Consider the following 15,048-nt stretch of genomic DNA (forward strand, 5'->3'; position numbering starts at 1 on the left):
GTAAATGAAGTCCAGTCCATCCAGGTACAAAGTTTTTACAAAGAATGAACCCTTTGGGCTAGGCTAGTGAGGTCTTAAGCTTGTAAACCTGACAGTCTGAGTCAATTACTTGTTTATCTAACTAACCAGAACTCTAGCGCTCAAAGAAGTCAGCCAAAGTAAGGCTACTAAACAGAACACTGAGTGAGAAACTCAGCAGAAGAAATAAATTTTTGTAATCTTTCTGGGAAAAAAGTCCAAGGGATCCTAAAGTGGATTAGCAAGCTGCTGGAATATGTTGACTTGTAAATGGCACCTTGCCAGGAATCCTGCTATTTCCTGACCTCATAAATCGGCACAGATGGAAACAATGGAATCATAATTTGTGACCAAATCATATGGAAATCAGGCTACTTATACCAAAACCTCTTCAAGCTGAAAATATTGTAAGCTCGGTCATCTTACAAGAGAAGTGAATAATAATAATAATGATTATGAAGTGACTGAAGAAGCAAGAATTGCCCCCACTAAAAATTAGTGCTCTGATTTTGATATAGAATGAAAAGAAAATTAAGCAAATATGATAGAAGTCAGGAAAATGGAGACTGTATAATTTCCCAGGCCTTCTACCTAATGAAGATGATTTCTTACTATTTAATTACGAAAAACAAGAATTCTGAGGAATACACTAGAGACCTCAAACTATATTAAATACAACATAATAGCAATTCAATATAAGAAAATAGAACACCAATCAAATTTATTTGTTCTCTCTTGTGAAAGCTCAGTTCCGGGATGAGGCAATTTTAATATAACAACAATGATTAAAAGTCTAACGACCGTAGAAATGTGATTTGCTACAGTTTTAAAACCAAGTTTGCACCAAGAAACTCTCTGCCAACTATCCACCAAATCATCGTACCTGTAAGAAAACCAGTAAAGATCTGTAAAATAAATTTCTGACAAAGAAGCATCGTGATATGGCAGAGATTAAGGAAGGTTAAGTTATGATGAGTCTTTACAGAAATCTACAATTTTCAAAGAGACTTGAAGCAGAGACAGAAACAGACAAGATATTGCAAATCACTGCAATTCTCTCGCATAAGAGTTGTAATGAGGAAAATAAGAAAAAAGCAATAGATGATTATCATTCACAGAATGAAATATAGAAAAATGGTCAAAGTTTATCTATTAAATACGAAACAAACACACACACACACACACACACACACACACACACACACACACACACACACACAGAAAAAGTCTAAAAGACCCGATAAATATAAGCTGCATAGGAGGTGCCGTTACAAAGCCACCATCTTTTCTCATGAATCACCGGGGAAAATATCTTGCAGAATCTCAAGATTTGCTCTTGAGAGTGACAGCTCCATTGCAGCATCATCGCCGGGCAATACACTTGCCACAGTGATGAAAAATGCCGATTAAAGACTACTTTCTGGATTTAGTTGGTCTGGGTGCTACTGCAGGCGTCAGCTATGCCCTGTTCTGCTTCCTTCGTGCCAGCAAGGAAACGCTGGAAAATTTAAAGGTGAGTTAAGCCCAGGTCAGGGTCATTGTTGTTTTGCAGTATTAAAATGAATTTTGAATAAATTAAAATGATTTTTAGACAAATTAAACGATTTTTAAATAAATTAAAATGATTTTATGTCAGACTCGTGAAGGTAGCTTGATGTTGGAGTATTTTGCCTGCCGTTTCTCGTGTTTTTCTTTTTTTTTTTTTGACCTCTATAGCCAGGTCAATTGCCGATAGGGTAACCGTCGACCTCTTCCGATAACAGTTAATTGCTGTTAACTGTCAGCCGCTGCATTCAGTTGCTGACAGTTGTCGGGCTCTGCAGTAAACTGCCAACAACTGTAGAGTCTACAGTCAGCTGCTGCCAATTGTCAGCCTCTGCAATAATCTGCTGCCAGTTTGCTAAACCATCCAAGTTAAGGCTGGCCCAGCCTCCAGATTTAGGCCCTGGCAAAGCTAGGGCATGGCAGGCTGCCAGCTGGGCATTAGGCTCGGCCAGGCCGAGTGTAGAACGAGGGGAACGGGTCCTGCAGACGAAAACTAACCTAACCCTTCCAAGAATGCCATATCTTGACCTAGCCGGACCTTACCTTCCTAACTTCACTTAGGGAACCATGCCCTGACCTGGCCAAGGGGCCTTCTCCCCTCCCCCAAAGTAGCACTAAACATCGGAGACAATGGACCTAGCTTCCGTTCGGAGGTAGTCCCGTCGTTCTGCAAACTACCCACCTGGCCTAATCTTAGTAGCCCTACACCTCAACGTCTAGTCTGGTTCCTGGTTAAAGGAATGAGGTACCCAGAGCAGGTTATAATTTTAACATAATGGGTAGAAATAGGTGAGAAAGTTCATTCATTAAAAATAGGTAAAGAAAGTCTTTCTGATTCATTAAACTGTTGTTTAATCTTCTCATAGACCTTGCAGGCTGTCTTGAGGCAGCCTATGTAGACTTTAATGAATTATAGTCAGAAATGTACAGCATATTATTAGCAATAAGGTACTATGACTAGTGATTAAGGATGTTAAACACAGTTACTCTCTTGAGTCAGTGCAAACACCCATTAGTAATGCCTAAAGTGCACCACGTGAGATTCTCTTACAGCACTACCTTCCTACTGGGCCACATTTCTAGCCATTATGAAATAATATGGAATTTTCATGCCTCATGAGGTGCAAAATAATGACTTTACCAGTTGTACCTTCTTCCCATCTCACTGGTAGGTTTTACTTAGTAAATGATAACTAATTTACTGAGCACTGGGAGTCAAAGGCTTTCCTTTCCTCCTGATTACAGTTATGGTATTAGTAGAGTGATAAATCTTGTATCCAATAAACCTTAAAATTGTTTACAAAATTCTTAATACTGAATGTCGTAGATATGTCTACACAAATGGCTTTCTAGTATTGTCATACTTCATCCAAATTCTTTGTCCTTCCATTTATTTTAGGAGACACCTGAGTTGGAACTTGACACAGACCTCCTAGCTCTTGTATCTAAAAATGGGGCAGCATGCTGGCTTGCGTCCGTGGAGTTGTTCAAGCAACCGATGGATCTATTCGAGCCTTGCTCATCCAGAAGTGACAGGTGTGATATGGAGACACACCATCAAAGAACATCTCATTGCACAAGTCATGGGAGTTTGGTAAGGTTTTTCTGTGATGCCGTGTGTATCTCTTGTGATGTGCAACTCATTGTTGCCTTTCTAACCCTTACATGCTACAGTATACTTTTTGTAAACTTTAATCATTTGTTGAAAGTTCTGAGATGGTTATGATGTAATGTAACCTTGTTTTAAAGGTTATATGGGTTATGATGTATTGTAACCTTGTTTTAAAGGTTATATTACATGATTATTGTGTACAGTAAACCCCGTATTCGCGTTCTCATGGTTCGGACTCACGATTGCGGGTTTCTCTGTGGAACATATCTAGCCATCATTCGCGGAAAATTCGCCCATTCGCGGTATTTTTCACTGAGAAATATTCACTAGTTACTGTATTTTCATATAATTTTCATGAATAAATGCACTTTTGTGATAAAACTATTAAAATACTCAGGTATAAGCATTTTTACAGGGTTTTTCTTAGTTTAAGCTATCAAAATGGGCACTTCTAAGTGTTTTTAGAGGGGTGTTAAGCATTCACGGATTTGACCTATTCGCGGGGCTGTGGACGCATCCCCGCGAATACGGGGTTCACTGTAATGTGATCTTCTGTTTATAATCATTTACTTTTACTGTGTGACCATATAATCTAGTTTAGTACTGCTACCTTTATTTCATAATCCAGTATCTTGCATGATAATAGACTGTTATTCTACATTTTCATATCAGTATTCTGTAACTGATGTTTTATACTGTATCTCATAAGTATTTTTATGCCAATTACAAACCATTATTGTAGCAGAGCTTGCCATTACAGTACTAAGAGACAATGAGGAATTTACAAGAAGCAATAGTAGAAATAGATGGTGCAGTGGGAGACGATGGGTAAAAAACACAAAATTCTTCAATGGTACCTTTACTTTTATGCAGACACCACCTACTCAAAAACAAGCTACATTCCGGACGGCCGTTCGCATGTTGAATTGTTTGTAAGTTGTTACAGTACTCTTTACAGTATGATATAAAACCAATGCTGAACAGCACTGCTCATTTTTATCTTAAAACTCAATACACTGAGTACTATTGTATAGAATTGCATAAAATAAAACTTAAGTTGAGTTAAGTATACCTTAGTTTAACCAGACCACTGAGCTGATTAACAGCTCTCCTAGGGCTGGCCCGAAGGATCAGACTTATTTTACGTGGCTAAGAACCAATTGGTTGCCTAGCAACAGGACCTACAGCTTATTGTGGAATCCGAACCACATTATATCGAGAAATGAATTTCCATCACCAGAAATAAATTCCTCTAATTCTTCATTGGCGGCCGGAGATTCGAACGTGGGCCCAGCAGTGTGCTAGCCGAGAACTATACCGACCTGTCCAATGAGGAACTTACTTGCGGGTGGCAAATGTTCGTAAGTAGGGTGGTGTCTGTATATGAAACTTATAAATTTACAAACGAATTTGCAAAATCGCATGCTAGTAAACATTTAATAATGACGAAAAGTTTAATATTTTTTCTTCTGGGTGTAACTTATTCATTTTTGCGTACATTTCAGGATGAAAGATGATCGCACCATTGACTCTACATTGAAAACAGTTCCTTTCATGATTATTAAAAATGGAATTGGGGTTCAGGTAATGTATGGTTGTGTATTTGATAATTATTGATAATAGTGCTATACAGAAAAGTTTATTAATTTTTTTTTTCCATTCATTTTATTGCATTGCTGTTTTCCTTTGGAAGGAAGTTATTGGTTAAGGCCAGTACAGAAAGATTTCAGGATTTGGAATCTTTTCCACAAAACTCTCTTTCTCACTCTTTTTCTCTAACAGGAAAATTCGGTATACTTCACAATATACTTCATACGACCTCTCTTGCATGGAATATTATGGAAAGGTCTGCATTACAAAAGTCATGGTGGGAATTGTGGCCTGGTCTTTTGTTCAAGGATGATGGGGGCTAGGGGAGGGGAACCAGGAGGAATTTGTAGGGGTTTGAGAATTTTCATTATGTTGAGTTATATAATGAATTTAGCATTGGTTGCTGTTGATATCAAATTCCTTGGCGAGCTTGCTGAGTAGGAAGTTCTCAAGCCAGTGAGAAAAGACAAAAGTGGTCCAGTGTTCCAGAACTGATGGATCACTTCAAGTGTTGCCCACCCTAAGACACTAGATGCCAAGGGGATTGTGTTAAACAGAAGTTGAAAACAATTTTTATAGCTGAAACATAAAACTCATCTGTAGTTTTAGGAATTTTTCATTGTTTCCAGCTCAGGGACAAATAATTGGGGAACCAGATTTTATTTTATTAACCCTTTTGAATTTGCAGTAAGTTTTTCTTTTAATGAATTTTCTTAATTTTCCAGATTGCAGATCCCAACAAACTGGAAAAAGTTGATTTGTCAATTGTGACTGATAAATTTGATGCTGCCAGCAATTCTCTCACAGACCATCTTTGGGGTTGGATGAAAGGGGTTCGGTCCACTGGCACACAGCAAACTGAGGTAGTGTATGGCTGAAGTCAGAATGACTTTTTAAATGGTTATCATCCAATATTTATAGCGTTATTATAGTAATAGTACTGTAAAGGGAATTTTGTGTAATTTTACAGTTATGCATATTCTGACATGTACAGAAAAGTGAAATGAAAGTCGATGACTTCTTAGGAGATGTGCCTTATATTTGCTATTTTAAAATAAAATAAAATAAAGAACAGTAAATAAATGATGTGCACTAATGGTAGTATATCCACACAAAAATTCTGAAAGTAAATAAATATATTACACAATATAGTATCATGCTTAGTATAAATACAAGAAATTCCAAGAAGGCTACATCAACTGGGGCTGCTGGTTGGGCAAGAGGTGGCAGCAAGCAATAACAGTACTGAATCTTAAAATTGAGCAAGAACAAGGAGAAAGTTGAGTTAATAAGATTACTTTTGAAAATTTGCCTAGGAACATTCGCACTGCTTTTTAAGTAGGCTGCCATCACACTTATTAAGAAAACAAGAACTGAAAAAGGGAGCCTGAATGTATCCTCAGGCAAGGGAACTCACTCAGGGGCTATAGCATAGTCTAAGATGCAAGAAAATTGCTGTATAGTCAGAATGATACCCCACATAGCGAAGACAATAGCACAAATATTCTCTTTAAACTTGCTTGCAAGACATTATTGAAAGGGGGTTGTGTTTTGTGCCCTGAAGAAAAGAGATGAGAAATATTAATTGCTGAAAGTTGAGCCTTGTACAGTAGTCCTTTAGATTAACATGGTTTGCAAAATATCCTGGGAATACTTTTAGACCTCACACTATCACAGTTCAGTGGTTGCCTTGAACGAAACTTGTTTAAAAAAATCTGCATTTAAAAGAAGCCAAGTTAGGGAAGGACTTGCTGGGTTTATTTTAGCTGAGCTCACCCACTTTAAGTTGTTCACTGGCAGACCAGTTTGTAACTTGTGAAAGGATTGTCATAAAATCTTATCACAGTGTTCACCACTGTGTTGTCAGTTTGGTGTGGGTGCAAATTAAAAAGAAAAAAATTGAAAAGGTTATAGGATTAGGCAGTTTTTGTTCATATACAGCAGTGTATTTTCTGTGATCATTAGTATTAGTGGAAAGTTCACTTTTATTATTTTTATTTCAGGAGATGTTGGTTGAAGGGACAAGTTTGCTGGGTATTGGTAACCTGGTGTTAAGGCAGAAAGCTTTGTATCTTGACCCTTCAAATAGTATTCCATATGTTCTGACAAAGCAAGACAAGTTGGTACGTATAAAAGATGTCTGTCTTGTGTTTTAATTAAAAATTTTCATTGCGTAATGCGTCTTGTCTCTTTAATATATTGTTTATAGAAAGCACAAACAGTAGTTTTACAAATTCCTTGCTGGTCGAGGCATTGTACACTGGTATCAAACTTTAAATCTCAAGTAAAGGTGTTACTCACTTTCAGGAAAGCCCCACTGGTTAGGGACTGTTTTCTGACCTGCCAGCACCATTGATTTTTTTCTGTCTCTTATGATAATAACTCTATACTGCTGCTGGCTACTTTTTTAGAATAATGAATAATGATAGTGCAAGTAGGCAATTTGTGATCCAGTTGGCATACTGTTTGTCATCATTAGACATGCTGCTGAATGTACAAGAATTGTACAATTTATTGCTTGTATTACTGGAAATTATCAAGAATCTTTATGAGGATCTGAAAATTATCAAGGTTGTTGTTTATTGTTTAAACCACAAAATTGTTGTCATATAGGCCCTTTTAATATTGAGGGTTGTGACATTGGGCTGAGACTCATCCTTGACCACTAGCAGATGTCACCCTGTAAGTGGAAAAGACATGTGAGTGAATAAATATATATTTACTTATTTGGGCTTCACTCAGTGAAAACAGTCCATGCAATCCTTCAGTCTTTCCTGCCATTTCTCCATCATTACCATGTTCCCTTTCACCAAGCTTTCTTCAGTGCACTATTTAATCTTTCCAGGGTTCTTCACATGTATTAATCTTTAATTGCTGTTGGGTACTGGGGCAATTTCATGAACTGTCTCCATTTCTCTAGAGCTAAAAGAATTTTTGGATAAAGAAAATGTAACCATAACATTTCTTACATTACAACACTTCAGTTTCCCCCTCCCAAGATTATGCATAAAATTTGTCTCAACACACACACACACCATCCATCCAAAAACTATGCATATACCCTGAACATCATAAGTAACACAGTAGAACATAAGTTGTAAAGGTCCATGCATTTTATAGGGCTGGATCCAAATCTTCTGCCGTAGTGTGATTTAAAACAAGCCTCACTGAAGTATGCAGTTTTGCATGATTTTAGAGGTGCTTTAATGTCACTGATGTTCAGAATTATTGTCCAAACTCCCGTGTTCAACAACTTTAGTGTTCATTCCACAAATTGTATGAAAGTAGCATAAATGTTGAAATATGCTGGAAGTCTTTGAAATGAATTGCTTACTTATATTGTAAGTAAGACATGCTGAATAGGTGAGAGAGGTAGATATGACAGTAAGGATTTGAAATGCTTAATATAAGTGAAAATATAGAATGTGTCTTGATATAGAAGAGAATTGATGATGATAAGTTGATGTGTTTATAATTCAGAAATTTTTTGAGAAAGGTGGAAAGTGAGATGAATAAAATGTGGGCTAAATAGAGCTGAAGAGGTCTTGGAATGGAAGAGTTTAATATCCAGGATTGCATGCAAGACCCCAAGGTTAGTGGCACAGTAAATATAAGGCACTTTACATGATGCTGATTAATCTGTGTGGCAATATTAAATTTTTTTTGACTGATTTTCTTATTTTCAGACTGTCATTGGTGAGATAGAAGCGCCCATTCCAGTTGTACGTGTTTTAGCATTTATATCTGCATGTGGAACAGCATATTATTGCTACAGGTAGGAAAATGGGAAAGTTCATATTCTTGCATTTATTTAATTTACATTTTATTCTGCATCTCAAGTTAAATTTATATTTAAGTATACACTACAGATAATACTTTTTCGCTTATCCAAAACTATTTTTAACTTAGAGTACACGTGAAATTAAAACAGTTTAGTGTTTCTTTCCATTGCCTTAGTGGTGGTTGTCTGTTGGAATAGGTGGTTGAATTGGCTTTTATGATGCTGCATAGATGTTTTACCTAATGTTTGTTTGTAGTTAACTATTGTCTACCGTGCCATTTTGTTTTCATGTGCGGTACCTACTGTATGTGTTCGTGTAGGTAAAATATAAAGAATTATGTCATAACGGGAGCATAATAAAAAGAATTGTCAAGTAAGAGAAGAATGGTAGAGTAATGTAACCGTAAATTATTTATCACCATTAACAAAAATGTGATGACATCATGTAGGACTGGACTTAGGACTTGGTGGTGGCATAATTAAGTAATTTAACTCAGGGATCTGCTTAAGCCATATAATAAGAATATAATAGACGAGCATAAATAACGAATATATTTTCTTTTGTCAGGGTGTTAATACGTTGGTACAGACAGTGGCGTAAAGATGCAAAAAAAAAGACGAGCAGAAGAGAGAATTCTTGAAGAAGCAAGATTACAAAGAGAAGCCCAAAATCATGACTTACCAGAAAGTCTCATGTGCGTTATTTGCTGTGATCTTAGGGATGTGATCCTTATGCCATGTAAACATGTTTGTGTATGTAGTGAGTGTGCACTGAAGCTGTCACCTAGAGTTTGTCCTGTTTGTCGAACAGACATAGAGACAATCCAACCAGTGTTCTTTTCATAGTATTGATGCACACTATTTTCTTTTCAGTTATACTGTATGTAGTTCTATATATAATGTGAATATTTTGGTATTAGTATATTTATTTACAATATATGTTTTGTTTTTATGAAACCTTATGTAGATATTTATATATATTTTTATAATAAAGGTAAGCACAGTGTATATAGAGCATACTTTATATCTTTAGGATTGTTGTACCTCAAGAAATATACTGTACAGTATGTCCATTGTCTAAAAAGCATTTTCTTACATTATTTTACATTTATGTTGTTTTTACAGGCAGTTGTCTGTCTTCTGCTTAAAAAAAACACATGCTAGGTCCACCTTGTTAGTATGGTGCTAATTCATGAATGCAAAAACATAAACAAATCAATTAAGGTGGCTTATTGCAAAGAAGACTCAAATTCATCTGATGTTGTGCCATACAGTAAGTTTAAATCCAGTTCTCAATATTGACATGGGCAAGCTCCAAAAACCAGGTCATTTCCTGGTATTGTATGAACTATTGATTGTGTTGACCAACACAACAGATATAAACCTAACAAGTATACAGTATAGGTTCTCACTCATACTGAACAACTCTCCTCAGTGTCGAGAAATTATCCCTTCTAAATTTATGTATGAATATTTACATGTTCCTTAATATCTAGATATTATAGTAATTGTTATCATTTGTCTCCTAGTAGTCATTAATTATACCATGACCTTGAGGTCTGAGATTATGAATCACTACTTCAGTCTTGAAACTTTGCCTTTGCAGCATCATCTTAAAACCAAAGTTGGGTTTGGGTGCTAGAGTGCTAGCAGCTTAAAAAAGTAGCACATTCTGATACAGGTATATGGCATTTTATATAATTTTATGAAAGCTTATAAATTGTTGTTAATATCTGTAAATCACTGTATTGGGAATACATAATTTCAGAGTTTGGACATGATAATATGTTGATTATACAGTCACAGAGTTATGAAATGTTGTACATTTCATTACTCAAGAGTCTCACTAACAACCCCGAATATTGAAGTCCTTTAGTGTATAAGTGTTGTTGAAGTTGACAATACTTTCTTTGTGCTGTCATGATGAAAAGTGATAAGCAGTTTTTTCTCAAAATATTTTGTTACTCTAAGTTGTATTTGCTTTAGTAACAGATTCAGTGAATCAACTTCCTACTCTACTTACAGCCACAGGGCTAAAATTATAACAAGCTGAGTATTTACCTTCATTAACCAGGAATCAGCTTAAGAGTCAAGAGCAACTAGGACTAGGCCAAGCCTAAGGCCTACCTGGCTGTATAGTAAGCTATCTAGGGTAACTAGGTCCCAAGTTAGACCAGGCCAAGCCTGGTAAGCATAGCAAATTAGTGTACCTTAATAAATAAGTGGTGAGAGCCTAACTGGCAAATGTTAGTAGCCTGGCAAACTTAGCTTATGCCTATTAGGCTATGGATTTTACTATTACCAGAGCACATCTTACAAATTTGATTATATAAAGGCTCAGTATATGGCGTTTATAAAAGTGGTGAGTGTAGGAGAGTTCTGGTCAGTGAATTTTAAGTTTTTGAGCTTCTGAGGACTTGTGCAGTCTCTACTACCAATAATTCTAATGTCAAGGAAAGCCGAATTCTGCTAAAAGAATTCAGCCACGTTCTAAAGCAGTGTCATAAGGGTAAGATAAACTATGTTTAAGATTTTCCCCTAACCGTGGGCATACGTCCAAGGTTAACCTGGGTATGACCACTGTCATAATTTAGTTTAAGTTTATGGTATCGTTGCACCCTGACGCTCCATACTTACTATTTAAATTTCCAATAGCATTAAAAGAGTTTCAATATTCTCATTAATGTTTATTTTAGTCAACGAAATTACGAACCGGAATTATCGTCGCGCCGAAAAGAACTCCAGGTCATCTTAAAACAGTGTTTGTTTATATCCTACCATAATATATTGTAGGTGACCTGAGGTAACAAATGCTTTGGTAAAGACGGACTTGGCTTCGTATCTTGGTGTCATTTCAGTACTACCAAAGAGCCAGAGGAAGAAAGAACTAGCTGTAAATTGGAGGCGCAGTATAGCAATTAAGGATCAATACGCGATGTTGGGCTACATTTTCACATCAACGTTTATATATTTTATATAATTATATAAATAACGTTTGTTCCCGGGACAAAAGTTATACATGTGATTGATGCTTGCGGGGTGACTTAAATTTGTGATTGTGAAGTTTTGGTGTTTTATTGTCGGTACTTTTTTTGAGTTACTTGTTTGGTTTTGAACCCTGACAAGTATAAGTGCATGCATAAGAGATAGCTGTACCCAGAAAAAGCGAGGTGAGTTGCTTATTCATTGTATTATTGCCAGTGTGTTAAAGTCTCTTAGATAATTCATTAGTAGGAATGATTTTCCTACTGCAACGGATGTAGTTTGAATATGCATAGTTTTTTGAGCAGCCAGTAAATATTTATCACTGACATTGCTTGACATTGCTTATAAATTCTCTCCTACAGAAACGTTCAGATCGTATAATAAATTGTATTGAGGATACATTTTCGTCCAGTTATTTTGCACCCATTCCTCTTTATAATTTGTGTAAGTATTTCATAAGGATTTTTCACGAAATGCAGTTTTGGCCTTTAAAATCTGTGTTAAAATACACTTGCGGGTTTGTAAACAATTAAGTGAAGCTCATCTATAACAAAGGAGACGAATTACAGGTTGTCAAAGTTGCAAGAGCCTGTGCTGACATTATCGTACGAGCTAGGGGCGGCTGGGGGGGCTGCAGGCCCCCAAGATTTGGGCAGACAAATTTTTCGGGTAGAGTAACCAATGTAGCAGGGCTATTCAACTGGGAAATCGTGAGCTAAATCTTCCTTCACGTGCACACACACACACACACACACACACACACACACATATATATATATATATATATATATATATATATATATATATATATATATATATATATATATATATATATATATATATATATATATATATATATATATATATATATATATATATGCTTGGATTTACAGACAAAATATATTTTGGGGAGAGAGAGTTCAGGCCCCCCAGATGAGAAGGATCCCATATACGTATGCATAAGTCTAGCTTAATCTATACACAAGTGGATATCATGATGATGACACTAATAATGTATTATGCATATATTTCTGGTATCTTATCTTCTTTCAATCTTTGTGGGATACATATAAATGGACAGGTGTCATTTGCATGTAAGGCTCGTAACAAAATGCTGTATAGAGCAAACAGACCTTACATGATAGGCCACAAAAAATTAGTAGCATCATATGTTGAGGAGTGTGCATAGAGTTTTTTTATGATTTGGCAATGATAACTTGCCTAGATAAGGCACACACACACACACACACACACACACACACACACACACATATATATATATATATATATATATATATATATATATATATATATATATATATATATATATATATATATTTGAGCTGCAGTAATAGTAGGCTGAAATTATACATTTTTACTTGGTGAAAAACAGAGCAACTTTATCCTTGCTTGCTTACTTTTTGGGTACAATGAAGGGCTATTATATAGTAATTTAAGCATTTAATTTACCAATAGCTGGTGTGACAGAGACAAAGCTTGTAGGCAAGTGAATAACACTAACTGAACGCAAGTTGTTTTAGGAGTGTTACTCCACGGTACTTTTTTTTTTATTAATCCACTTTGATGACGTCACTGCAAATCAAATAAATTTCGTCACGATTATGTAAGAATTTCTTTAGCAGCCACTGGATAATTAATAAGGAAAATTTCTAGGGAAAATATTACCATATCAAATCGATTTCTATGGTATGGATTAACCAGCTGGCTACCAAAATGAAAATATCTGCATTATATCTGTGTACAAATAAAAACTAAAACTATGCATGTTTTATGTAGTTTTTTTTTAAAGTAACAACGACTATAAACGGCATAGACTTTATCATTGCAGATCTCTCTTTCTCTCTCTCTCTCTCTCTCTCTCTCTCTCTCTCTCTCTCTCTCTCTCTCTCTCATTCGTGAAATTCTTGTCCAGTATGTTTCTATTTAAAAAAATTGTATGAATAACGATGGTTTCTGATGGTGCACTTACAAGAAAGTATTGCTTTTGCTTATTAGGAACAGTGGCATTTTAAGAGGTGCAAAATAATGAGCAGGAGGACAGGTACTGCTACTTTATTCATGTTTCAGATTTAGCTGGCCTTGTGCCAGCACGGGCTCTCGCTCCTAGAGCAGCCCGTGACTACTTTATTCATGTTGTTGTTGTTTTAGATTTAGCTGGCCTTGTGCCAGCACGGGCTCTTGCTCCTAGAGCAGCCCGTAACTCTATGTTGATGATGAGTCTGTGAGATGCTTTATTCAGAATGCAGGCCGCTTATAAAGCGACGTGCGGACGTCACACAGAGGTATACAATAGAATTTAGGTGACCTTAGGTCAATTAGCCTACTCTCGGCAATAATTACAATGGATAAATACAAGTAATGTAAAATGTGAGTTCACAAGAATTGACATAGCAACATTCTAACACATGTGCAAAAGAAGCAGATACAAATGTATTAGTAATAGATACATATTTTCAGTGGTCTGGTAAAACTAAGGTATACTTACTTTATAGAGGAAAAATATGGCTAATTTTGCTTGACCCGATCCTATTGGAGCGGTATTGAAGAAAACGGGTGGTTCATCATAGAAAACTCGCTCAGCGGGGACTTTACACCATATCTAAAATGCAAGTTTATGTAAGCTTTTTTTTTTTTATTGTACAAATATTTTGTTTTGAAATTTAGGGAACATATTACTTTATAAATGAAATAACATCTAATATAATCTATAAATGGTAACTCATTCAAGTTTCAGGTTACTCTGTGGACAAACTACTGGCTCTGTGAGTAAGAGCCCGTGCCATCTACAACAAATGCACCACATAAAGGCTTCCTACGGGATAGCTATGATCACGTAAGTTTGCACGGATATTTTTTGAAACTTTAGTTGTCAATAATACGTGATTTCCTTTCTTTTGTTGTTTTTTCGGTTTTAAAAGGAAGATTTGCAGAGTTGCAAAGAACCCTAATTTTTGGCTACTTTACTCGTATATAACTTCAAGTACTGTGTTTATTGGTAATAATTCGCTATATTCATTGTCAAAATTCGCTACTTTTGTCCGAAAGTAATGAGCCGTTTGTTTCGGTTGTTTACCGGTATATAAATGTTTTAACCCACATTTTTAGCTCTCATTAAGATAAGAAGGCACTAAGCATATTTATTAAATATTTTAATTGCTTCTAATGATATGTTTTAGTTTGTTAAACAATAAGTAACGCGTTCTAAAAAATAAAATAAAGTCATAGGAAAATCGAACAGTTTTGTGAATTCGTTCCTTAGCGGTCTATTAGAATGTTTCTCATTATCGTGTTCATTTTTGCGCTTGTAATCAATGAGGATCCCCAAGATATTTTTATAAGCTTTAATTTTATCACACGTATATATCGAAAATTACTTTTTTTACCCAGGCCAGTGGAAAAACTTATTAATATACTCTAAAGCTAATTTTAAAAAATGTAAAACCTTCTTTGGACTCTTCGCATTGTGGAAGCTCCTGATTGGCTGGGAAGAGTCTTG

General features: G+C 35.8%; 1 protein-coding gene across 1 annotated transcript; it reads left to right on the plus strand.

The window, feature by feature from the left end:
- The first annotated feature begins 1,301 nt into the window (after window positions 1-1,301).
- Window positions 1,302-9,483, plus strand: LOC136850420 (mitochondrial E3 ubiquitin protein ligase 1-like). Its single transcript, XM_067124019.1, is given in 10 exon segments — window positions 1,302-1,531; window positions 2,963-3,014; window positions 3,017-3,073; window positions 3,076-3,157; window positions 4,681-4,759; window positions 5,491-5,628; window positions 6,769-6,888; window positions 8,452-8,540; window positions 9,115-9,154; window positions 9,156-9,483. Coding segments are annotated over 10 exon segments (1,008 nt in total). The 5' UTR covers window positions 1,302-1,417; the 3' UTR covers window positions 9,393-9,483.
- The last annotated feature ends 5,565 nt before the right edge of the window (window positions 9,484-15,048 follow it).

The sequence above is a fragment of the Macrobrachium rosenbergii genome, chromosome 1, assembly GCF_040412425.1.
Source record: "Macrobrachium rosenbergii isolate ZJJX-2024 chromosome 1, ASM4041242v1, whole genome shotgun sequence".
NCBI lineage: Eukaryota > Metazoa > Arthropoda > Malacostraca > Decapoda > Palaemonidae > Macrobrachium > Macrobrachium rosenbergii.